A 27,572-nucleotide genomic window follows, 5' to 3' on the forward strand; every position below is an offset into this window, starting at 1 on the left:
GTATGTATCATACATACATTTTGCTTTACAAAGTAGCCTCAGTATTATGAAAGCGTTTTAATTTATTTTCTGGGCGCGACTGAATATAAGCCATGTGGCATGTGCAACTCTTAAAAGGATTAAGCAAAGAGTGTGCTAATATTATGGAGATTAGTTGATAACGTTTGGCGCCTCAATATTGACATAACCGACATCGAGGAGCAACGTCCTCCACGACATTTGTTGCTTCAGATTCTAATGTCCTCCTAACAAGTTCTCTGCAGGGTTCTCTTAGTCATATATCATATATAGGGTATAGCAGGACTAAAGTAATATGGATGCAATCCGAAAAAAATAAATTAACTAATAAATAAACTAAGTAGCTGAAATTTTCACAAACGGTAAAATAGAACATTAAAATATTTTTTAAAACCAGAATTAATATAATTCAGAAAAGCATGGTCAAGCGCCATGATCAATTTAATTAAAAAAAAGCATAATTTATGTTCTCTGAACATTCCGCTATATTTTTTTTTGGTTAATTTTTATGATTATTCTGGTTCTTGTCTTGAGAATACTCTTTACGACTCTATCAATCAAATGAAGAATTATTTTTATATCCAGTGCGTACCTACACGTATAGTAGTCCATTACTGCACTGCGCCATAGCACCGTTGACTGAACGATAGTGTCCAAAAATAAGGTACTTTCAACCCTTTGGAATGTTGATCTAGTGTACACGTACATCAAAAGTCATAACAAGCAGCGCATTCGTTCACCCGTTCCTGCAACCGGCGCGGGCGCAAGTGCCGCAAGTCGACAAAGTTCATCGTTCAGTGCGCGATCTACTGCGGCCGCAGACGCAGTCTCGTGTCATCGGTCTAAATCTCACTCTCAAGCAGCGCGAAACCAATACGAACAAAGGTGGTTGTTAGTTTAAATTAGATATTAAAAGGGCGACATGGCTGGATATAGCGCGGTAAGTGTGTAACTATTTTATAATTCATCGTCAGGAATTATAATAGGGAAAGTGAGTAAATGTAGGATAATCATATTACATACTATTCTATTTATTTAATGAGTATTTAAAAAAAATCTTTGTCTTTACTGTAATGTTGGAATAAACTATATTTCTTTAAAAATCTAGTTTTCCACGTGTAACTTCCCATGTTCCGATTTAAATATTTATTTCTTATCAGCACTAAGTAATTATGTATAACGAGTTATCTACATAATTTCTGCTAATGTCACTGTGTTATTCCGTATATAAACAATTTTACAAAATAGAACGTGGAAGTCAATATAAATATTTTTATTGTAATTGTTCACTTATAAGGCAATATGCCTTACCATGTAACAAGATATCATTTTTCACAAAAAGTTATAACAAACAATAACGACCCTATAATACCTTAGGTCAATACAAAAGTTTATTGCCTCAAGACAGTGCAGTTAGCGCAAGCTTTTCGCACCTCCGCTCCGTGCATATTATGTTGCGTATTCGATGTGAGTAGGAATTCATAAAAACAGCAAGTACACACGTATATAAAGTCACGACTGTTATCCTAAATGGGATAGTCAGAACCATTATCAACTGACGATGTTGTGTTGAACTCAATAGTTGACATATCTATATTATAGTATCTTGCTCGATATATTTGAATCCAACGTGGAAGGTGGACACACATATTATGTAGCGTACACTGCGTTGGTGTTTACCATTTTGTTATATATGTTTTATACTGACTATGTTGACCCGACTTTGTTTTTCGTACGACTTGTTTATTGAAACTCGTCGTTCAGATAAACAAACTTGGGCACATGTTGTATTACATATAATTTTGAATTTAAGATAGCTTTAATTCACAGAATCTCTAAAATGCATTGTTCCGGCACTCCTTCAACACTCTTGAACGCAATATATTTTAACTGCAAAAAGTTGCTATTTAAATGTTCACAGGCGTATTGGATTTGTTTTCGATGTACCTGCGTTATTTTGTATTCTCTCACTTTTTCTTCGTCTACAAAAATCAATCGGTCTCCTCAAAATTGTTAAAAATAATTATTAAAATTCAATATTAAAAGCAAATTTGGGTTTCATTTGAAACTCCGATGTGTTAGCGAAGACATATTATGGTGGCCCATGAAAAGAACAAAATTTTACCAAGATATTCGTAAATCAAAATCTCCTATACAACTACGCAACGTGGCGGACGTGTTCTACTACGTCGTATATCATCACAAAATCATCACGAGGATTGAATCGAAGTCAAGATTATCTGGGAATCGTCTTCATGTAATGAACAGTGAAGCAACAAAAGCATCACAGCATACACAGCGGTCCTGACTAAAAGATAAGTGCCTTCCCTCATTCCTTTACAATTATCCAAATTACTTTCATACAAAATCGCTAAAACATATTTAATCTATCTTATTTTTATAAAATATATATTAATTATAAGTTAGTTATATTATTTATAGGTAACTATTGCAAAAAATAGTATAAATATACGTAAATACATAAAATAAAAAGTAAGAAACCACGAACAAAAGTGAGTAATAAACTTTTATGCAATTTGCTTAACACATAAATGAGTAATTAGTTGATATATTTTCTTATTTCTCATTTTATATTGTTTCTGTCCACTTATATTAAAACTGTCTCTCTTTTGGGTATACAGAGACTATTATATAAAGAATAAAAATTGTGTAACCTACAATTCATTCCTGCTATTTGGTGAATTTATTGTGCAAACTAATTGTTGAACTTAAAATACAGCTATAGAACATGTAATATTGTTATATGTCGACTTATAAACATCGTAAAACTAGTAACATTATTATATTTAAACTCAATAAATATTAAAATAGTTGATTTCCAATATTAAGCAAATTAAACGGGTAGGTATCCGTATTAAAATTTAGGTCAGTTATTACAATGTTCTAACGTAATTTTGCCGACTAATTCCAGTGACATCTATCGCTGCGCGCGGGGTTGAGCTGTGCATTGAGTGACAGCGCGACGTTAAGCAGCTGCGTGAGCATCGCCGGTTTCGCTGAGCAGTGGTAGCCAAAGCAAGGAGCGTGAGAATTTTATTTGTTTTCTTTCTTACTTGATTACAATAATTATAAATAGTCACAAATTATACTTAAACCTAATTCAATATAATAACAACTAATACTTGTTTTGCAAAATGACCGATAAAGAGACAAATGCATTGCCATTATCACAATCTTCATTAGGTACAATACGAAGTAATTTAAAGGAATTAGTTACCAAGCGTAGCTCAATAAAGGGACAGATAACAAAATTTAAAAATTATTTGTCACAATTAAAAGATCAAGATCAATTTTCTAATATAGAATTAGCAGAATTAAACATCAAAATTACTAAATTTGAAGGGTTGTCTATAAAATTTGATAACTTACAAAGCGACATTGAAGTTTTAAATGCAGATAATATTGATTTCGAAATTGAAGAACGTGACAATATTGAACGTGATATTATAATTGGCATCGCAACTGCTAAAACTTTAGTCGAGGCTCATACTGATAATGCTAAAGATCAGTCTCAGTGCTTTCACGATCATCAAGAAACGAGCTTTAAGCTCCCGCAAATCCAAATTTCTAAGTACGACGGTTCTTATTTGCGGTGGCTAGAATTTCGTGATTCCTATGAAAGCTTAATTCATAACAATAGCCGTATCTCACCCATTCATAAGTTTCATTATCTTACATCATATTTAGAGGGAGATGCAGCTAGAATTATTTCTAATCTCGAAGTGTCATCTGCTAATTATTCTGAGGCATGGAAAATTATTTGCGATAGGTATAATAACAAAAGATCATTAATTAATCATCATCTTAAATCATTATTTAATATACAACCACTCGGTCGCGAATCTGACAGGTCGCTGAGATTCTTAGTGGATCATGTAACTAAAAACTTGCGTGCGTTGGCCTGCTTAGACCAACCGACAGATCACTGGGATATATTATTGATCTATATGTTGTCTACTAAATTAGACAATATAACATTAATTAAATGGGAGGAACATAGAAATACTCTCGACGATGTTCCCACTTTAAAAGAATTTTATAAATTTCTAAATGATCGTGCCGATGTCTTGGAGTCTTTGACTCATAATAAAAATGATAATAACTTTCATAAAAATATACCCACAAATTCTCGTCATTCTATACCTATTAATAATACAAATAAAATAAATTCTCCAAGCTCACATCATAATCGTACTTCATATACAAAGTCTTTTACTAGTATTAATCAAAATAGTAATAAATACCTATGTATCATATGTAAGGAAAATCATAAAATATATGATTGTTCCGTATTCAAATCTAAGAGCATACAAGATAGATTAACGGAAGTGTCCACATATAAGTTATGTCCAAATTGTTTAAGACAAGGCCATCCATTAAGTGATTGTCGTATGGGACCTTGCAGAATATGTAAGCAAAGGCATAATAGTTTACTTCATAATCCTCTAAAAGAGATTAAAAGTAACGCCGCTGTGAGAGATAATGATACAGTAGTTAACTTTCATAATCAAACACCAAATCAAGTTATACTCTCTACAGCATTAGTGGAAGTTTGTAATCCATCTACAAACCAATCAGAGAAAATTCGTGTGCTTTTGGATTGCGGAAGTCAGTCTTCATTTATTAGTAAATCTCTAAAGGAAAAATTATCTCTAAATTCAAATCATATAGATACTATAAGAGTTATTGGCATAGGTAATAACTGTACAAATAATATTATAGAAACATGTACAACGCAACTAAAATCATTAAACAGTTCTTATCAACTAAATTTATCGTGCTTAGTCTTAGACAAAATAACAAGTGAGATTCCTAAAGCTCCTATAAATATACAAAATATTAACTTACCTGAAAACTTGCCTCTGGCCGATCCTGTATTTCACAAACCTGCCTGTATCGATGTTCTGCTAGGAGCTGATGTCTTTTGGGAAATAATAGGTAATGAAACTCGGTGTATCGGTGAAAGGGGTCCTAAATTGATAAATTCAAAATTTGGCTGGATAATATCTGGTCCCATTCCTTCTAAAAATAAAAAATATAACAAAATATATTGCAATCATGCTTTAACTAAATCATCATACAATGATATAGATGATATTATTCCTAAATTCTGGGAAATCGAAGAGCTTCCTAAAAGGCCAATTCTCAGTAAAAACGAAAAACTATGCGAAAAACATTTCGTATCAAACACGACTCGTCTAAATACAGGTAGATTTTGCGTCAGATTACCTTTACATGACACTCCCGATTGTCTTGGAGATTCCTATAATCTTGCTAAAAGGAGACTACTAAATTTAGAAAGAAGATTTAGACGAAATCCATCTCTAAAAATCGATTACGCAAAATTTATCAATGAGTATACAGAGTTAGGTCATTTATCAAATTTAAATTTTGTAGAATCACTTAATTCATACTATTTATGTCACCATGCAGTCATGAAGGAAAGTAGCGAGTCCACAAAGCTCCGTGTTGTTTTTGACGGTTCTGCTTCCACATCATCAGGATATGCTCTCAACGATATTTTGATGGTGGGTCCAAATATGCAGGATTCTCTCTTCTCCATATTAATTAGAAGCAGACAATATAAATATCTTTTATGTGGCGACATAGAGAAAATGTATCGCCAAGTTGAAGTAAACGAAAATGATCGGGCGCTGCAACTAATATTATGGAGAGGAGATGAGTCTGAACCCATACAAACATTGAGTCTTAATACTGTCACTTACGGGACTGCAAGTGCTAGTTATTTAAGCACTCGATGTATTTGGCAAATCGGTGAGGAGCAGAATGATGAACTTATCAAAACCATTATAAAAAAGGACTTTTATATCGACGATCTCATCACAGGTTGTGACGATGAAGAGCAATTACGCTACATAAAACATTCAGTAACAAAGGCATTAAGTAATGGTTGTTTTAATTTAAGAAAATTTAAAAGCAATTCTAAAATTATATTTGAAAATAATTCATCTAATTCACAAGATAATTTGACAATTAGTGAATCAACTAGCACCCTCGGGCTTGGCTGGAATCCTTCTAGCGATAGTCTAAATTTTCCACTAAAAAATATACCTAAATGTAACATGGTGACTAAAAGAAATATTTTATCAATTTCATTCCAAATATTTGATCCTCTTGGACTTTTAAGCCCTTGTATCATACAACCAAAAATTATTATGCAAAATTTATGGAAAGAAAAGATTCAGTGGGATCAACCTGTACCACAAACTATCAGAGAGAACTGGCAAAAATATTGTGACAATATACAGTATCTCAAAGAATTTCAAGTACCAAGATTAGTTCTATGCAATAATCCAATCGAAATAGAACTACACTCATTTAGTGATGCTTCTCAGGCAGCATACGGTGCATGTATTTACATGCGATCCATAGACGCTAATAATAGGGTATCTGTTAAATTATTATGTTCCAAATCTAAAGTATCACCAATAAAACCAATAACTATGCCACGCTTAGAGCTTTGTGCTGCTCTTTTAGCGGCTAGGCTTAGTGGAACGGTTATAGAATCCCTACGATACAAACCAAATAATGTAATCCACTGGTGTGACTCCAGTATAGTAATTTCTTGGATTAATAGTGATGTTACCAAGTTAAAAACTTTTGTTGCTAATCGCATAAACGAAATTCAGGAAAAAACTGTAGCATCATCGTGGCGTTATGTTCCGACTGATTCAAATCCGGCTGATTTGATATCCAGGGGCGTTGATGCAGGCAGGCTGGTGTCTATGAAGCTATGGTGGTCTGGTCCGCAATTTTTATGTGAAAATAAAACAAAATGGCCTAAATTAAAAAATAATAAAATAGTTGTAAACTTACCTGAAGTGAAGTCGAATCCTGTAGTTGTTGCTGAACCTGTAATAAAATTTGAAAGATATTCAAAATTAGATAAAATTATAAGAATATTTGCTTATGTTAGACGTTTTATTTATAATACTAAAAATTCTACAAATAAAAAATACGGTAATTTGTCATTAGAAGAATTTAATGAGTCTTTTATATTACTTTGTGCTATGGCTCAAAAACAAACATTCCCTATTGAATATGAATTATTACTAAAAAACAAACAGCTTAGTACTAAATCAAAACTATTACCTTTATCTCCATTTATGGACAAGGATAATGTAATGCGAGTCGGCGGTCGATTGGAAACGTCTGATTATCCGTATGAGAAAAAACATCCCATTCTATTGCATTCAACTCATCATTTAACTAAACTTTATTTCGAAAAAGAACATCTGCAAAATATGCATGCTGGACCACAGCTTCTTTTAGCTACGGTTCGAGAAATCATTTGGCCTATCGGTGGCAGACATTTGGCAAGAAGAACAGCTAATAAGTGCGTAGTTTGCAGACGTGCTAGAGGTACTACTCTCCATCCTAAAATGGGCGAGTTACCACTACAAAGGGTAACACCAAATTTTCCCTTTCTGTCGGTCGGTATAGATTTTGCCGGTCCATTTTACATAATTAATCGTAAAGGTCGGGGTAATAAACTTATCAAGTGCTATTTATGCTTGTTTATTTGTTTACGATACAAATGTATCCATTTAGAAGGAGTCAGTGACTTGTCAAAAGATGCATTCCTTATGACACTTCGACGATTTATAGCGCGTCGAGGAAAGCCAGCAGAGATCTTCTGTGACAACGGTCGTAATTTCGTTGCTGCCGCTAAAGAAATAAATAACTTTTTAAAGGACAATGAAGATTCTTTACGTCATTTTGCCAATCAAGAGCAAATTCAATTTAAATTCACACCACCTTATTCTCCTCACTTTGGCGGGCTCTGGGAAGCCGGCGTAAAGAATTCTAAATATTACATAAGACGCGTGATCGGAAATAGTCACCTAACTTTCGAAGAGATTTTAACTTTATTTTCTCAAGTAGAGGCGATTTTGAACAGCCGTCCCCTATATCCTCTATCGTCCTCTCCCGATGATTTCCTTTGTCTCACTCCAGGGCACTTTCTCATTGGAAGACCGTTGCGTGCACTGCCTTCCCCCAATCTACAAGACTACAAAGAAAACAATTTGCAAAGATACCAAAGAATTGAGAAATTACGTCAGCATTTTTGGAACAGATGGCAGAAAGAATATATATCGGAGCTGCAGCAAAGAACAAAATGGAAGACCAATACTGCAAAATTGAAAATTGGAGACTTAGTCATTATTCAAGAAGATTACTTATCCTTTGTGTTGGAAACTGGGACGAGTATTACGTTTATTCCCTGGACCAGACGGCATTTCGCGTGTAGCTGATGTCAAAACTGCAGGAGGATGTCTACGACGCCCTCTAGTTCGATTTTGTCCTCTACTAAATGAAGAGGATTTTAAATATTGAAAGAAGCCTTTCAAGGTGGCGGGAAGATGTTCCGGCACTCCTTCAACACTCTTGAACGCAATATATTTTAACTGCAAAAAGTTGCTATTTAAATGTTCACAGGCGTATTGGATTTGTTTTCGATGTACCTGCGTTATTTTGTATTCTCTCACTTTTTCTTCGTCTACAAAAATCAATCGGTCTCCTCAAAATTGTTAAAAATAATTATTAAAATTCAATATTAAAAGCAAATTTGGGTTTCATTTGAAACTCCGATGTGTTAGCGAAGAAATGCATGTTTCAATTCTACTAAATAATGCAATTTCTTGGAAGGACGTCATTTGCAACTTAGCAGAATTAAAACTGAAGCCCTTTGAGAAGTTGTCGAGTTATACAACAAAATAAACAACAATGATTCAAGAAACAGTGCACGCTTATTCTAATAAGTTCATTATTATTAAACATGTTCCTTCGCTGCGGGCCATATCATCCCAGATGGTCATGTTTGCTATATACGAACGATACTTCCGTAAATAAAGTAGTTATATTTTTATACAACCAGAATGGTTCACAATCAACCGACCACCTAAAGTTAAGTGATAGCTACCACCTACAATGGTAGGTGGTAGCAAAGCCAACGGACCACCTAATAAGGTGGTCCGTTGGCTTTGCCTGTATACATAGGTACATAGTTTTTTTTTCTTTAATTGATGATAGTGGATTGCTGCACCCATTTGCGCTAACGATATACGCTGGCGGGGCACCAGTGGAGGATGATAAGATGAACATGAAGTCAGATCAGTTAGCCCAACGTGATAAATTTCCGGTGAATTTGTCACGATGGTTTCCAGGGGAAACCGCGTGGAGGTCGACCTGATATGGTACATTGCTAGCAATGGGATCATCAGTCCACATTACTAACAATCCCCTTTCCCCCTATACATACATAGTCACCACCACGAAAATCATGTATACCCGTTGCGAAAATGCGATTCCGGCGGATTAAGATGTAGGTAATACCTCCTTACAGGGGGGAAAGGGAATTGTTAGTAATGTGGACTTATGATACTTATGATACTTATTGCTAGCAACAGTCAGGTTGACCTCCACGCGGTTCCTTCTGGAAACCATCGTGATAAATTCTTGGTGAATCTGTCGTGACTGACCTGACCTCATGCACATCTTAGCATCCTCCAGCTGCAAAAAAAAATATACCTCCTTACCCTGTAATTTGTAATAGTAGTAGCTGTAATAGAAAAGTACAAATTCGATGCGAATTATTTACTCCTTGGATAAAATACTTAATCCATTGGTCCTTATAATGGCCTTAGTGGTCCAACGGTTTAGCATACCGCCTTAGTTCCGATGGTCGCCGGACTGATTATAACTAGATACAAATATTTGTATTCATGAGCATGACTGTTTATATAAAAAGTCATACTAATGAACTGTTGTTTATATTGTTAATAGCTGTGCCCGTGGTTTCGTCCGCGAGAAATTTATATGTCACTATTTATGACTATTTTGTTGTTATTCTACATAATACTAAACGACGATAATATTTTTGGATGCTTTTATTTAGACTTCTGTCAAACAAGTGTATCAGTACAGTTTACCGGATATTGACGTATAGCCTATAATATGTTATTCTGATGTATAAGCTATATTACTGTAAAGTTTCATAAAAAACCCGTCCATACTCACAAACTTTCGCGTTAATAATATTAATAAGATGTTTTCTATATATTTACAAAGAATTCTATCAGTTATACGCACAGTATGTAATATTATCTTATCTGTGCCCAGTTCCAGACTCTACTTAGTTTAAAGTTAGATTGTACTGTATTTTTATTATTTCTAGGAAAGTGGTATTCCTTACAATGCTTTTACCATTTCTGCAGTTTATGGGTGTTGCGAAAATGTCGAGACTAGGTATAATCGTTTTCTTTACGTATAATGAGTTTCCATGCGCATGAAGGCATATATCGTAAGAGCACACTGCTATAGCTATCAATCATCGAACTATGTTTATGTTCACTAGTTACGATACAGCACGTTCCATAGCTAGCAAAATACGCTATCGGGCTAATCCAATTCTATCACATTGCATGAATCTAATTTCGCACATGATCATCCATAATGTTATTATAAATACGGAAGTATATCTGCGTGTTACCTTTAGGATTGTTCACTAGTAAAAACTGAATGAATTTTAATTAATATACTTATTACGAGGATGGATATAGGCAATCTTTTATGGTCAAAAAGCAGGCAAAATCGTGGGTAACAGCTTGTTATAGTTTTTTACTTCTATATTTCGCTAATAGTTTTTGCTAGCCATTCATATATCATTGCTATATCATTTGCACGGGGACAACTCCCATCACTTATTCGTACAAGCAGAAAATTTTTACTTCATATCCCGGCTCTTTTGTCTGGTTTCGTCCACTATCTTTTCGCCGTTCACTTCGGAGTGACTTGACTTATATCTTAATATGAACACTGCAACAAATAAATTTTCTTAAACGCCAAAAATGATTCTCTGCACTTTCTATTATTGACTGATAGAAAATGCCACATGATCTTAAGGCCGCCAAATGTATTATCTTTTGTACTGTGTTCTTTAAAGTTAAATAAATAAGTACCTAATATTACACTATTTTGCTCTTTAGGTACTCAGTAATACGATATCGTGTATTATAAATAAATAGTTTTTCCTTTGTATAAGTATAAAGTCCTGATAAGAACCTGTGAACTTAAAGAAACTCGGATAAATTGTGCTTGACCACCGAGGTCGGCCAGGAATGAATATAAACAAATAAAACAAGGTCTGCCTGAAGTATTTGCTTAGTATTTAAATAATAGATATTCTTGTTTTGATTTGTTAATCCACTTCACTACCAAATGTAGAAATCCTGAATTTCATTAGCATATAACCTACTTACGAATGAATAATGAAGTTCAAGTAACTCTAAGACATTTATAACACATCGCACGTTGTTACTGTACTACTAGAAATGTGTAGATGAAAGGCAGTAACCCAGTCAAGCCAAGCTCCATATTATCACTACCTTCTTATGAGGTTCTATCATTGGATCTTGCTACCAAATTGGAATATGATAATAATAATAATCTAACACTTTTTAAAGTATATTATGTATGTCAGTAGTACCCATAATACAAGCTCGCTTTGCTTGGGATTAGATGCTGCTGTGTGGATTATCCTGGGTTATCTATACAAATAAATAAAATTGTCTGTGAAGAAGTGTCTGTTTATAATTTCAAATTAACAGCTTTTCACTAAAGGCACAAGAAAGTTAATTAAGTCTTATATAAAAAATAATTGTCTTTCTGTCTCTCTATTTGTTCCTGCTAATCTCTGATCCGTATCAGCCGTCTGGATCGATAATGACAAGACTTTCACGAAGATAGACAATGGGGAGAGATGTTATATGGAGTAACTTAGTCTATTTTTATTTTAATAAAAATAAAAGTTAAAGAATTATTATAATAAACATAACAAAGTTTACTTACTTTGGTCCTATATGTCCTTTGGTACCATAGAAAGCTATACAGCTTTCTATGGTACTGAAATATATATCTTTTGGAAAAGCAAACCGTACATAGTACCTATAGATACATAGCATTATTTTATTTTACTACTGTTCGATGTTACCCTTCTGAAGGCAAGCCCCAGGGTCCTAGTGGGGGATATAGGGGTAGCGAAATTACGCATCTGCCTTTAGGCCCGACGAATTTTTATTCTGCGGCGGATTTGAGGAGCAAACAATTATAGGTACTCATGAATACACGTAACATCACCGTGACCATCAGAAGATGAGCTGAACTGCCTGAGTGATCTACTTACAGTATAAATATGTATGTTTAAAAAAGAAATAACTAAATGACCTATTAAGTAACGACCCAAGTGCGAATCTCATTTTGTAACTGTGGGTGGCAAGGTCTGCAATTTATACAAATAGTGCTTTACTTGTATTTACATATTTTAATTATTCATACCTACCTTAAATTATGCTATTCAGCATTTGCCAGTTTAACTTACGGATAAGATTCATAATAAAGGTAAGTTAAGCACTGGTTACTACATAATCTTACATGTCTTTCCGCGGTACAATAATTTGAATTAAACAGTATGTGCAAATATGTGTAACTATACTAATAGTTATTATTTATAGAGTATCTTAGACCATTAATTAATATGTCCTTGTTTTTAACAAGGACATATCAATTACTACTACTTAGTCTAAGATACTCTATAAGTAATAACTACCCTGATCTGTTATTTGGTAATTCCATAACTTATATGTTAAATGATATGTGGAAAGGTATTAAAGGGTATTTCCAAATAAATGTAAATCATAATTTTGAAACGGAAAGAGCATTTTACTGCGTTTACAATATATAGTTGTCATCAAATTTCTTTCAAGTTTAATGGCACGTTACACAAAGAATTATGCGTGCGTGTTGGCAATAATGGTAGTAGAAAAGTAGTTCAGAGATGTAAAAATAATAATAAGATATATGATTTTTACATATCTGTTATGTATTTAAACACTATAGACCCAAGATTTGGAAAGCTAATCCATGAATTTATAAATTCTAAGTAGGTACCTAATACCTATATATATAAATAAAATTGGAGTGTCTTTTTGTAATATTGAAATAACAGTTTTTTACTTTTGCAAGTAGTAAAAAACGGTTATTTATATTTATATGCTTTTTTTATATTTATATGCTTATATTTATATAAATATAAGCATATAAATATAAAAAAAAATATTTTGGTGAATGTACATTCACCAAAATATTTTTTTTTACAATTTTTGTCTGTCTGTCTGTTTGTTCCGGCTAATCTCTGAAATGACTGGACTGATTTTGACAGGATTTTTATTGGCTGGTAAATATGTAATATGGAGTAACTTAGGCTACTTTTATTTTAGAAAAATAAAGTTAAATACCACGCGGACGAAGTCGTGGGTGCAGCTAGTCTAACATATAAACATTGTCATTATCGAATAACAGATGGGGGAAGATAATTCTTATAAGTTATTATTAATTATAATTGAATTATATCATTTAATACTCGCCGAGGCGTCGATTTCTTTATAAACGAAAGCTATATTTTTCTAAACAACTAAATAACCATGAGGATTTCCAGGGTACCGTGTGGAGGTCGAACTATCACAGTAATTGCCAGTAATACCGCCAATGATCCCCATTACTCACTACACACTAAACAACGCTAATAAAAAAATAGATACTATTTCTTATAATTAAAACAAACTAAAAATGAAAATATGAAGGAAAATTATTATTCAGAAAGCGATATAGAAAATATCAAGAAACATCATAGAGCAGTAAATCAATTAGATAACAGCACGGATCAGTCAGGGTTAGGTAAAAAACAAAATAGTATCATCAAGATTCTCTATATTTATTACATTCCTTAGAATACGAACTTTGTTCGTGTTGAATTATAAATTTTATCACTAACAATTAATTCCCGCATAACCTAGTTCTCACCTACTTAGATGTTGCTAAATCACTATATACGAATAAAATATATATGGACACTTGTATGACTAGCCTGGATGCCGGCCAAGGTTTACTCTGCACAACAATCCTCTAATATCCTTTCTCTCAGTAAATGACGTCATAATCCGCTATGATTATAATTCTGCGAATAATGCAACAATATATAAATTTATTATTATTGTCTTTGTGTAGAGAAGCGCATAATAATATCTTGGGACAATTTATACAACGCCATCTAATTCCAAGCTATGCGAAGCTTGTGTTATGGTTATGGGTACCAAACAACTGATAAAAATAATTGAATATTCATAATATGAGATAGAAAACAAACAATAAGACATACTTAGAAACACAAATGTTTGCATTGCGAGGAATCGAACCCGCGACCATTTAAAGCAAACGGTGAGCTAAACCGCTTGACCATAGAGACCGTCAATTTATTTAATGCTAGTAAATAATGTGTATTTGTTTTGTATTGATCAAAGATAAACGCAAATCAAAATATATAGTTGCTTTACATCATCCAATTTAAAGTAGTATAGTATATTAGTGCATTCGTAAGAAAATTACATACATTCCCCTTATTACTAAAAGCAGACTCGTTTAAATATAGTTTAATGTTAGGGATAGAGGTCACCCCGCGAATGGATACAATCACCCCAATGCATAATAAACAATTTTGTAAGCCCGTATATCTAATTAAGATTATACACAACACATTGCGGGTTAAGTTGAAACAGTACAAATATATTTAATTATAACTGTTTGTTTTATTTGTTCGTTACATTCAATTATGGTGTTATGTTACTTTAAATTTTTATTCAACGATTTTTGTTTGATTATATATGAAAATCTATGCGAGATTTTCATTCCTGGGTAAATCATAAGTACGAGTACTTATGAATACCATAATCGATATAGTCCAAAGCGCTGAAGTATTACTTCACTTCAGCGCTTTGGACTATATCGATTATGGTATAAAAACTCGAGTTGCTGGTGATTTCAGGATATTTACTATGGAGTATATTAGGGTTTTGTTATTATCTTTTATTTTAACTTGCCTTACTGGCTTCTTTGGTCTACCTACGACGCAATAGTGTCCACCATCCAAACACAGATAGAGCAGAATCTTAGGGTTCATTGGCTTGGATCATTTGAGGTATTGGCTTTAATGCTTGAGTCTACCATGGTGAACCTGTAATTTTGGACTCGTTGAATTACGCACTAGTATTAAATATCGCAAGTGTATTTGTTATTAATCCTTGTCTACTCTTTGCATGTTGCTGTTTCTCTTATAGCTTTCAATCGGATGGACAAATTATTTTCAATGCTGTAATACAAACAAAAGTTATACATATTTAGGCTATATTTATTTTAAAATAAGAGCATTTATTTCTTTTCAAATATAGAAAAGTATATAATTTCTGAATCCTAGGTGCTGAATCCGCTAGTTTTGTTCAATATTACACATCATTAATGCGAGGACGTGATCCTTTCAGAAAAACTAGACCCAGTAATTATTACGAACTTATGCGAAAAGTTAGTTAATTTATAAAAAAAATTAGTTAATTTATATTTCTATATTACTAGTTCAGCTACAGTCAACTGCTGACTTTCGGTGATCTAACCATCTATAAGAAACTAAATTAACACGAGAGAACATGGTAAACTACTGCTCGCGCCCTGCCACGTTTCGCATATATCCAAGGAATTGTCGACAAAGTTTGAGTTCACCACAACCACCAACGTCTTATTTTGACAATGACTCTGATTATCCCATCTAGGATAACAGTCGTAATTATTATAGATCATTTATAGTTTGAGCCGGGGTCAAATAGAGTGATAAAACTCCGATAACGCGAGACTCTTCGTTCACGTATTGAAAAGGTTATCGCTTCATTTCAATGTTATAAGACATCTAATTTAATTTACTAGACATTTCAATATTTGTATATTATCAGCAAGGTTGACGTGTACTACATTAACGATTTACGAAACCAATAACTGGGTGGTTGGTATTTATAATATTATATAGTATTTAAGGGGTTAAATTTCTATTATTTTATTTATTTGACTATAATAAATTTTATACAAATAAAATGAAATCTAAAAGTATACCAACACAAGGAAAAGTGTTACATACACAAATTCTCCTTTTTAAGGGTAAATATAGTAAATAATATAAGGAATTACTAGGAAAATTAATAATTAACGTCATAATAATCGTTTACGCATATCAGTATATAGTATATTCACATGAAGGCATGTTGTTCATACTAGTCTTGTAAACGAAACTTTGTCGTCTGTATTTTACATATCTATATGAAAAAATACGTTAGAATTTGAGTTTAGTCAGATAAGTGAATTATTATTACCACTATAAAATGATATGTTATGATATTTTAAATATAAATAGGTTATTATAGAATAAATTGTAAAAATTGGAACAGTTTAATAAGGAATACTTATCGACCAGATAATACTTATTAACCATATTAAAACTTAAGTCTTAATGTAGAACTTAAAATAAAGTTGACCTGGGTTCAATTCTTTATGCGTTTTATCGTATAACGTTATATATATATATATATATATACAATATTTGTACTGCAGTTATTTGTTTCTGTTTCGTACAGTAAGAAAGAAACTGTAGGTTGATTTTTTTTTTATTCTTGAACCTATTTTGACTCTATGTTTATTACATATTGGGGTAACGTTCTCATCTAATTTTCTCACTAGCTAAGGTTACTTTAATAGATCAGTATAATATACTTAATACCTTTAGATTACGGCGATGTTTTACTAATCGTTAATGTCATTGTTTCTATCCCCAGAGATTATGGCTGTTGGCGGCAGTGATACTAGTATGCGCACCACACACACTGTGTCGGAATGTTACGTAAGTATGCCTATATTACCTTTATATTTTCCCCATACCACAGATAACATAATATTACATATCCATACATTTGCAACATTTTTCATTGCAGCTCCTATTGATCGTAGCGTAATGTTATATAGCCTGTAGCCATCCTAAATAAATCGGAAACCCTATACTAAAATAATTTTTAATATCGTGTTAGTATTTCCGGAGATTACCCCTATCATACAAACTCTCATATTTACCTGTTTTTACATTAATACTAGCGCTGACCAGGTTATTGTGCCATGTAAATAAATAAATTTATTTTACACTTTAATGCACAAATACACTAATAAAGCTTCACATAGCGGATTTAACACCTTAAACTAATTTCTCTTAGTCGACCTTAGGGCAAACAGAGATTAATATCGCTATTAAATAAATTAATTAATTAAAAAATAGGGGTTGATGGTCTACCTATTTGTCTATTTGAAGTATTATTTCATGTTGACGAGTTGTCCAGAGTCTGGTAAATATAATGTATATGTTAGTATGATCAATTGCCATAAAATAAAGAATTAGACACAGTTGTTTAAAATTTTTCAGTAAGAAAAAATCACTATTTTTAATATAAATAAATAAATAATCAAGTGACAGAATCAGTTGTCTAGTATGAATAACACACGCTCTGCGTAGCTCGAGACTAGATCGCTCTGTAAAAATTTTCCAGGATGATTATTATTACTATTATTGTTTATCTACAATATTATTTCACACTAAAATGGAGGATCAAAGGGGTCATATGTTAAATGTCGTTTGAAAATGCAACGGTGGTATTTTTATTACTATTTTATAACGTAATTAATTATTTTAAAACCAGGACACTATTAGAATTTAAATCGACTTGTACTTGACCGGATTTTATTATCTCCTACAAATTAAAAGAGACGTACCAAGCAAATACATTTTATAATGTTATAAATCTTCATTTAAACATTTATTAGCTTGTGGAAGATCAATAAGCTTACGCTTTCCATTAAGGTTCTCAAGTAGCTCTATGAATAGAACAAAATCTTCGATTTATGCAGCGAACAGGTCGTCGATCTTTTTAGATGATATTGTTGGATTTTTATTACGTTGTAGGCGTTTTATTGGTGTCGAAGAATATTAGTAATTTCGTCGATGTCGTATTCGACGATGATTTGTATATATTTTATTTTGTTAATATGGAGTTAGAAAATTATAATAAATATTAGTACTTATTACAAACTGGCCTATAGCATTTTTCGTCCGATGTCTTTTTTCATGTCACAATCTTCATGTAAAATTTTATTCGAAATCATTCAGACGTTTAGTAGTAAAATGCGAACAAACTAATAGACAAACAGACTTGCTTTCACATTCATAATATTTGAATGGATATGCCAGTTCGGGAACATTTTTAGAACTTTTAATGTTTGTTTTTAAGCGATGTTGTGATTATGTAGGAGCCATATTCACAGTACATAAAAAAATAACAATCAGCACTCAACAACTTATTAAAACTAATCAGGCTAGTAGTATTTCCAAATTAAGTTAGCTAAGTACGTTCATTAGATTTTTCGAACTATGTATTCCAATGTTCTTAGCCGCAACTATACAGCTTCATCAGACCTAAATGAGGGAGTGTATAGAGAACATTTCAACTCAGCTGAAAGACTTAGATATGGTGCGGTTGAAGGCCACACCTGCCGTTTATATATGTCTTAGGTATTTTGACAACGCTAAATTCGAACGTCGCCTTTTGCCGTCGTCATTTCAATCCCAGTTAGAAATATGCCGAGCATCAAATGAAGAAGAGAAAGGATTTCTAAACCATAGACGTAATAAATAAATTTCTTTTAAATACATTCATAATATAAAGAGAACAACAACAGCTAGACTATATACAATTAACAATACACTATAAGTGTTGTGTATAAATACACAATACAATTAAGCTATAAGTACTATACTATCCCAGTGCTCAGTAAAGATCTCACCTATTTCATATTTTTTATCTTTTTTTGGCCTCATCGAACCAGCCCTTATTGTATGCGTTTCGATTGTTACACCACCACCGCTTCCTTGCCAGTAATACAAACAGATATATATCTACTCATGAATACTAATACCTGCTTACTCCTAGGGTGGTCTATAAACCACATTTCAAATTGTCATCACATCAGACACCAACTTGAAACCTTAACGTGCATAGGTATCATCTGTATACATACATATGTAATATAGTAGTGTATATATATAGAATATATATTTGGTTACGCTTCTAAAATCTAGAACTCGTGGACTAATAATAAAAGCTTATTATACATCTCTTGACTGCATTAACGCATTTCCTTGAATTTTCAGCATTCGGCTGCATCAACGCTTATAGAACTTTCTATTTAAAGATAATGCACTCTAAGGTTTCAAGGTGTCTATCGCATACATAAGTATTTGTTTAATTATAATTGAAAAACAACTGATGTTTCATTAATTTCATCTTTTCAATCAATATTTTTCGAATTATTCCGTCGGAACCATTTGTTCCATGGGAAGCATTTGTAGTACTGTGTTATACCTGGCTAATAAGTAGATGCTTAATAAATCAATGAATCCGCTGTTCTTTTTTAATGGAGGATAAGGGAAGTGAACCTCGGTGCTTTCTATTGGGGACCACGTCGACCTGAGACTGTATATTGCTAGCAATGAGACCACTAGCTCTCTCCGAAATCTTTTCCCCCTGATCCCTCTGTAGCTGAGACTAAGTACACAATTGGCAGTTTAATAATACTTATTAAACTTACCATCAGGTTGGCTGTAATTTGATTGCCACTGTTATTATATAAAACGTTAACCTATACAAACCGATATCCATAAAATATACCACTTTTCAATGTATTTGCTACATCCTTTTACTTTTTTAGTCTCTCCTTTCTGCCATCAATAAGCTTACATAAAGAAATGCTTTAAACATTTTATAATAATAATAATAATAAAGACATTTATTCAGCATTACAGTATTCTTAGATGCTATCTATCTTATATACTATACAACTTAAAAGCTAAAAGCTAAAACATACTAGTAACGCTGAATGTGACTCAGTTTTCATATTGTTCTGTTCATAATGGTTTCCCCGCCATCACCTTGCAGCCAATTTGTATATCTGTGTTTTTCTTTCAGACACGAAGACATCCGAGAGGCCATGATGTCACTAGTTCACATGTTCCGGTCATCAGAAGACAAATTGGAACGGCACGAGTACAGGGAGAAGGCGCTGGGTGACCAGCTGAAGAGGACACTTGCTGGTATTGATAAGAAGCATAGAGCACTGGAGCCGCTGAAAGGCATGATCTCAAGACTCGACGAGCGATTGTCTAACGTCGAAACCATATTATTACAGGTTTATTTTTTGTTAATAGATGCCATATATGAATGGAATACCTTACACTCTTTTTTTACTACTCTAATGCTATTGGCCGCAGCTTCACCGAACAATAGGGGGCGAGTGCAGATGGCACTCCAAACCCGCGGAAGGTCTTACGGAGAGACTGAAGGCTAACCGCCTGACGGATACGATATTAGTATGAGGGCACCGCTAGAGAGGAGTAATTTCGGTCCCCGTTTGAATTGGACGGGGGAACGATTGGAGAGGGCCCTACTCGTATACTGAGACACGTACGGCCAGCTACAGACTAGGGTGTGACTGTGTCAAGTTGTATTACATGCAATCACAAATAATAATACGATTTCTGATAGTTTGATTAAATAATTTATTATAATAACTAAACTCGTACCAACTTAAATGTATTGCGTTAATTCACACATTATATTATATTCATACATACAATTCCATCATGTCATAGAAAGAAGAAAGAGAAAAGGCAACACAAAAGAAAACAAACGACGTATTGGATGCGATTCAGAAAGCTCTGCTATCGCTCACTAGTACAGTGAACAAAAACACAAAAATACCTGACGAGGACAACTTGACCACTACAGAGGACACTTTGGAGAGGCGACTTGACGCTACCGACGCCAAGATTGATAGCCTCAAGGGGGAAATAGAAAAACTGAAGAATACATTGAGTAAGGTCAGTGGTCATCTATTTTTTTTTTTATTTTGCAAAACTAGACCATTTGGCTGGATTAAAGATGTTAAAACAATTACCTTGATTGTAATCACAAAAATTCAATTCAGAGTTGTTAGATAAAATTCGGATGAAGAAATAGAAAAAATAGTTCAGAAAATTTATATTATTAGATATTATTTATTTATTTCAGGCAACTAGGCCCATATTATAAATACCATATAGGTTAACATACATATGAAATAATATTTTAAAACTAGATATTGTTTGTGTGGCCCTGGCAGTGCCGTGGCACTGACGACGGCAATCTGCCACGGTAGCGCTGATACACTACACTCTTCGGACAATAGTCCTCTTTCATGAAGGAGGGCAGAATGTTGATGGGGACCCGTGCCACAAATGCCTTGAAACTCGCGTTGTGACTCAACTTCAGCTGCGTTACCCTCATTATATAAACAGCATTTCATATAGAATCCTACTTTCATTTTAATTTCAAATAGTACTTACCTACTTTATATTTACCTATTACATACAGGAGGCTCTACATGCCATGTGTCTAGATGTGGCGTCTGATGTAAATCCACTAGAGAAGCATATATCCGAGGCGGAAAAGCTACTCACCAAATACGAACTGAAATTGAATGAGTACAATGTAACAAAAGTACAAACCGATTTCGTGCCTTTGAATGACGTTTCTATGGCTGATGAAGCTTGGCACAGCAAGATGACAGAAGGTAGGTACTTATTAATTAAATTAGTAGTAGCTAAAGAAAATATATTAAGTTATGAGATGAGGTCAGGTCAGTTCATCGTAATAAATTAGGATCGAGTAGGATTGTTTCCAGAGAAATCCCATGGAGGCGATCCTTACATGGCATATTGCTAAGAATAGGGTCATTAGTTCTCAATACCCTACGTTTGTTACCACGAACATCAGATCATGTCACAGCTACAGTAACCGCTTATACCATCTTAAAAGATGGGCCGTATGCATGTTTGCCAACATCCTAGCATAAAAAAAAAACAACTGTATGTGGTGATTTACATCTGATGGTTATCTTGCTATTGCAGCTATTAGAAATTATTATTTTATTTTAATTGACATGTAACACAGTTATACTATAATTGTTTTTTAAAGTGATGGAACGCCAAGAAATGGACATAAAGAAGATTCAAAAATTACTTTCGGACGCTGAAAGCATGTGGAAAGATCTCCCACGAATTTCACATCTTCAGATATCAACAAAACATACCTTAGAAGCAATAGAACGGGCTAAGGACGATATGATAGAGAATGATGAAAAATGTATGTATTTACTTACATATCGCAATCTTAATATAGTACTGTATTAACTAAAAAATACACAATTATTGAGCTAGACTTAATAATCAAAATTATATAAATAGTTTTTTGACTTAATATAGTATTGTATTAGGGTGCGATATAGTAGTTTACTTTCTTTTATCAATGTTATACACTAAAGTATCTTTATTTTTGAATTGATGAAAACTTATATAACTAGAATTGAAACTTCTTCCAAATGGAGCTTCGATGGTTTTTTTATGTATGTCATGTAATATGGTTGCCGAAATGAAAAATCTGATGATTCTTTTCGCAATCAATAAGGTTTATTACTTGTTACCCTAATAAACTTATCCGTTGAACATAGGTTTTTGTTCTGAGGAACATCATATGGTTGTCATGTTTGAAAGGAGAGATGTAACGGTGTTAGTAGTTTAACCCGAGATTTTCAAGTCTCAAAAATCTACAAAGAACGCGTTACCCTAATATTGCAGACCCTAAATAGATACTAAGCAGGGATGTTATGGATATGAAATTTCTGAAATGGATAGGTTTGAGATAGGTATAGGAATGATTATTATACCGGATACGGATGTGAAATTATTTCGAATTATCCGTTAGTACTGGATAATTTCGGTTACGGATATTATATTTTAATAGTATTCAATAGTTTTAAAAGTAAATTACAAATAGCTAAAAAAAAGGTTACATAACGGTCTTATTATGTGGGTTATTTATTTATAGTAATTTATAATAATAATAATAATCTCAGGACAATTCATACAACGCCATCTAGACCCAAGTTAAGCTAGTTAAAGCTTGTGTTATGGGTACTAGATAACTAATACAAATACGTAGCTAATTTTTTTTTCGTAAATACATACATAATATACATAAAAAACACCCAGACCGATACAAACAATCATACTTATGAATACAAATGTTTGTGCCGTGCGAGGAATCGAACCCGCGACCATCGGACGTAAAGCGGTGTGCTAGACCGCTAGACCACCGAGGTCGTCACAATTTATATTAGGTACTTATATAATTCATAACGATTACCTATCATATTAATATTTATTTTAATGCGTAGCTATAAGCAAAATAACATCGAAACTTCGGGAGATGACAGAGCGCTTAGCCGCAACTAATGAAGACATCCAAAAAAGTCTTACTCAAGGAAATACAATGACTGAACGCGCCTACACCGACATATCGAATAGTTACAACACCCTACGAACTGAGGTATGTATATATTATAAATAAAATCTCTTTTATTATTTTCTACAATTTCAAAAAGTTGACATCCCTACGAAAATTTAAACCATGGACGTTACAACTATTGCAAACAGTCCTACATACGACTGCAACACGCCATCATACTCACGATTAATGCCAGATGAATTGTGTAGTCAGAAATTCTCTTTCTCGTTATGTGGTGTTTATCTATACCTACATATAAATAAAATTGGAGTGTCTATTTGTAATATTGAAATAACCGTTTTTTACTGCATGCATATGAATATAAATACAGTACATACACCAAAAGCCACTTTTTGAAATTTATGTCTGTCTGTTTGTTCCGGCTAATCTCTGAAACGGCTGAACCGACTTTAACGGAACTTTTTTTGGCAGGTAGCTGATGTAATAGGGAGTAACTTAGGCTACTTTTATTTTAGAAACATTATTTTATTTTAGAAAAATAAAGTATAATTCCACGCGGACGAAGTCGGGGGTACAGCTAGTTAGTTAATAAAAATAGTTTTAATAAATAATCTTGACATTGTTGTCAAAATAACTCATAAAACTGTTATCTATACATATCAATAAAATTGGAGTATCTGTTTGTAATATTAAAATAACCGTATTTTGCTACGTGCATATGAATAAATATGGTACATACACCAAAATATTTTTTTTTACAATTTTTGTTTGTCTGTCTGTTTGTTCCGGTTAATCTCTGCAATGGCTGGACCGATTTTGACGGGATTTTTTTTTGCAGGTAGCTGATGTAATTAAGAGTGACTTAGGATACTTTTATTTTAGAAACATTCTTTTATTATAGAAAAATAAAGTTATATTCCACTCGGATGAAGTCGCGGGTACAGCTAAGAATAAGAATATTTATATTTGTTATATTAATTTTGATGTTTTTTTCTGTTTTTTATTCGCTAATATCAATACAAAATTAGCTACTGTTGTTTACTATATATCAAATATTTTTTTGTTCATCATATTACTCTACTTGCCGTTCATTTCATGAACATGTGAGAATACAATTTTAATTAGAAAAGGTAGGGGCGGGCTTACTCTCCTCACACGGATTAATTACGATTGTTAACATTACAATACGTACTAGATGAACGTGCTGTTAGTCGGTAGTTTCTATTAGGGTATTCTATTATATAACAGTAAATATGTCTACAAAAAAGCGATGTACCTAGGTACTAAATAATCAAATTATTTGTTTGTTTTTAGGTGCAAACGTTGTCTAAAAGTGAGCATATTATTCTGCAAACAGCTGATAATGTAATCGCCACTAGAAAACGAGTGGAATACGGGGTCCATCAGATACTAGCGGAAGTTGGCGATCTAGTCACAGCCCACGCCAAACACTTGAATAAGACGCTACATGAAAGGTTACATAGCTTTATACTTCTCTGTCGCGCTTATTAACGATTGCACTTTTACTATAAGATTTTTATATCTGGTGATGGATATTTAGGATATACTTTAGATCTTACATGAATTTTATTATGGGTACTTGCCAAATCCATTAACATATTTAATTGTAAATTTATGACACTGTCGTCATATATACCTATCTATTTGTATTAGTCCATAGTAAATCCACTAGATCATGTTATAGGCTGTTTAATTTAAGACTAGATGGCGCTGTATGATATGACCTAGATTACGCGCTGTCGTTATTGTTATAATTGTCGACGTGCCAGAGCCAAATATGATAATTATTTTCTAGGTCGAAGATTTCTAAAATATTCAAGACATATGTGATCTCTGTGGTAAGTCAACTGCAAAGGTGGGCTGAGGAGCAGTACCCTCGCATAAATATAAAAAAGACATTTAGTCTCACCAGAAAGTCAGCTAGAAATTTAATATGTTTTTTGCGCGAAGTTAATTAGTGGTATAGACCATGAAGCCCAGACCACTATTGTTACATAAAATAGAAATCTTATTAATTTTATAGATTTGAAAACATAGAAGCTATGACATTAGACAACCAGCTGGTCACTCGGTCCAACCTGAGCGACAAGATAGAATCAGAGATGGCGCCGGTGTGGCGACAAATTGGGATCATGTACAAACAACTTACAGCCAACAAGGAATCTCTTGACAAACTTACAGTAAGCATTAACTTGATTGAGTGTAAAGATTAAACAACATAGCGGAATCGGCAGTTTAAAAAACATCGTCACTTCGAGTTCAATTGTATTTTCAAATATAAGAACCAATTGAAATACATCTAGGTAAAACATATTGGTGACACATGCATGTAGGTACACATACACCAAAGAATTATATGTATGTACTAAAACAATAAAGCTAAAGAGTTTCTTTGAACATGCTCTCTGAAACTATCAGCATGATTTAAGATACCGAACCCTCGAAAAAAATTCCTTCTAGCCCAATGAGAGCAGTACATTATTATTAGGAAGAGGAACACGGTGGTCAAACTTTAGCACGCCACCTTACTTCCCATGGTCGTAGGTTCGATTCCTATATGATGTATATATGCATGTATCAGTTGTCTTGTGCCTATAAAACAAGCTCTGCTTAGCTTGGCTCTATAATAGTGCTGTGTGAGTTATCCTTGAGATATTATCGGGAAGAGTAGAACTGTGCATAATACGATTTCTTATAAAATAAACATCGGTTGGGAATGCGGAGCATAGATAGTCAGTTTTTATTAATATATTATTAATAAATTAATACGTTCGTATTTTAAGTCTGTTGTACACTTTTATAGAAATTAGACTGCTGTCTGTGACTGTCTGTCTTATATTAATGTGTGGCGGAACAAGATGGAATATTCAATGTAATTTTTAGTTGTAACGATTCATATCAGTTTTAAATTTTCAATTTCAGGAACAAACGGAACTTTATGTCAATGGCAGTGCAAACGCTATGGAAAACATCGATAGCAAAGTAAGCATACCAATATAATAACTAAACTGTAAAAAGGATTTATGGGAATAATAGTTTAGGAATTATATGTATAATAATTTTGTAACAAGATTATATTCTGTATGTAAATATTTATATCATCATATTTCAGGTGGGAACAATAAAGTCTCGTATGTCTGAAGTAGATGAGAATTTGAATTATTTGTTGGGAAGATTATCGCTCGTGACTCAAGAGTTCAATCAAATTAAGACTGGACTTGGGGAAGCTTTAGAAAAAGCGAAGACCGGCCTAAGTACGGTGCAAGCTAAACTTGAAGGTAAAATATATAAGTATTAATTGCCAGATATAATAGCCGCATTACTCGTCATATCAACATTCACTTTGTATCCAGTCGAGTTTCCGCGCTTCGGCTGTAATATAAGAACTCGTCACATTAATCAGCGTTTTATAAAAAAATTGCCGTAGTAGTCTTTTGCATACCTCTCATTACTTCAAGACAGCTGTAAAGTAGCTTTTTTAGAAGCTAGGGACCGTACTTAGCTAGCTAAATATAAGAAGAGGTGGTGGAAGCTGTGAGCGTCACATCACTCGTGGCGTTCGTAATATACGATAGGTACAAACAGAATGGCCAAACACGCTGACGGTAATCAGTATGACAGTACCACCTGGTGCTTAGGCGGGCCATCGGTATGTTTGTCATTTTATTTACATTATTAGTACATCTAGTCATAACTTTTTATAAATTACATTTAACAAGTCTTTATAATTTAAGTATTTGTTGCAGATGCAGGACCGGGTCCTCATAATATTACAAGCGCTGAAACAAGCCCGTAAAACAAATACCTTGTGTGAAATAAGCACCAAAACTAACATAATTATTTAATAATTTAGAAATAAAATTTTAATTATATGACGACTGAAGAATAGGATGTATTTCACAGTAAATAAAACTCACGCAACATTAACTTTTGCAAATATTTAATCTCTTTCATAATTGTGGATCTATATATTTATATTGTACAAGTTATATGATACAATTAAATTTCATTGTGACAGACATCCCAATGTCACAAGTGAGCGCATAAAACCAACAATATACAACTGACGAGATATCTCTAAGAAAATGTGAATTAATATAAGAAACTGTACAATCATATATTATCAATAATAATATAACCATTGATCTTAAACAATAACACACAAATTATTTGTCTTTA

The 27,572-nt window shown here is 33.2% G+C and overlaps 1 protein-coding gene across 1 annotated transcript; it reads left to right on the plus strand.

Moving 5' to 3' along the window:
- The first annotated feature begins 800 nt into the window (after window positions 1-800).
- LOC131843981 (collectin-12) lies at window positions 801-27,572 on the plus strand. The gene is made up of 12 exons (XM_059192768.1): window positions 801-958; window positions 16,767-16,831; window positions 19,998-20,217; window positions 20,681-20,908; window positions 21,441-21,639; window positions 22,044-22,211; window positions 23,302-23,453; window positions 24,687-24,847; window positions 25,417-25,573; window positions 26,316-26,375; window positions 26,506-26,671; window positions 27,140-27,572. Exons 1-12 carry the CDS (start codon window positions 941-943, stop codon window positions 27,187-27,189), a joined length of 1,644 nt encoding a protein of 547 aa, XP_059048751.1. The 5' UTR covers window positions 801-940; the 3' UTR covers window positions 27,190-27,572.

The sequence above is a fragment of the Achroia grisella genome, unplaced genomic scaffold (assembly GCF_030625045.1).
Source record: "Achroia grisella isolate CSIRO2021 unplaced genomic scaffold, CSIRO_AGI_Agris_v1 utg359, whole genome shotgun sequence".
Lineage (NCBI taxonomy): Eukaryota > Metazoa > Arthropoda > Insecta > Lepidoptera > Pyralidae > Achroia > Achroia grisella.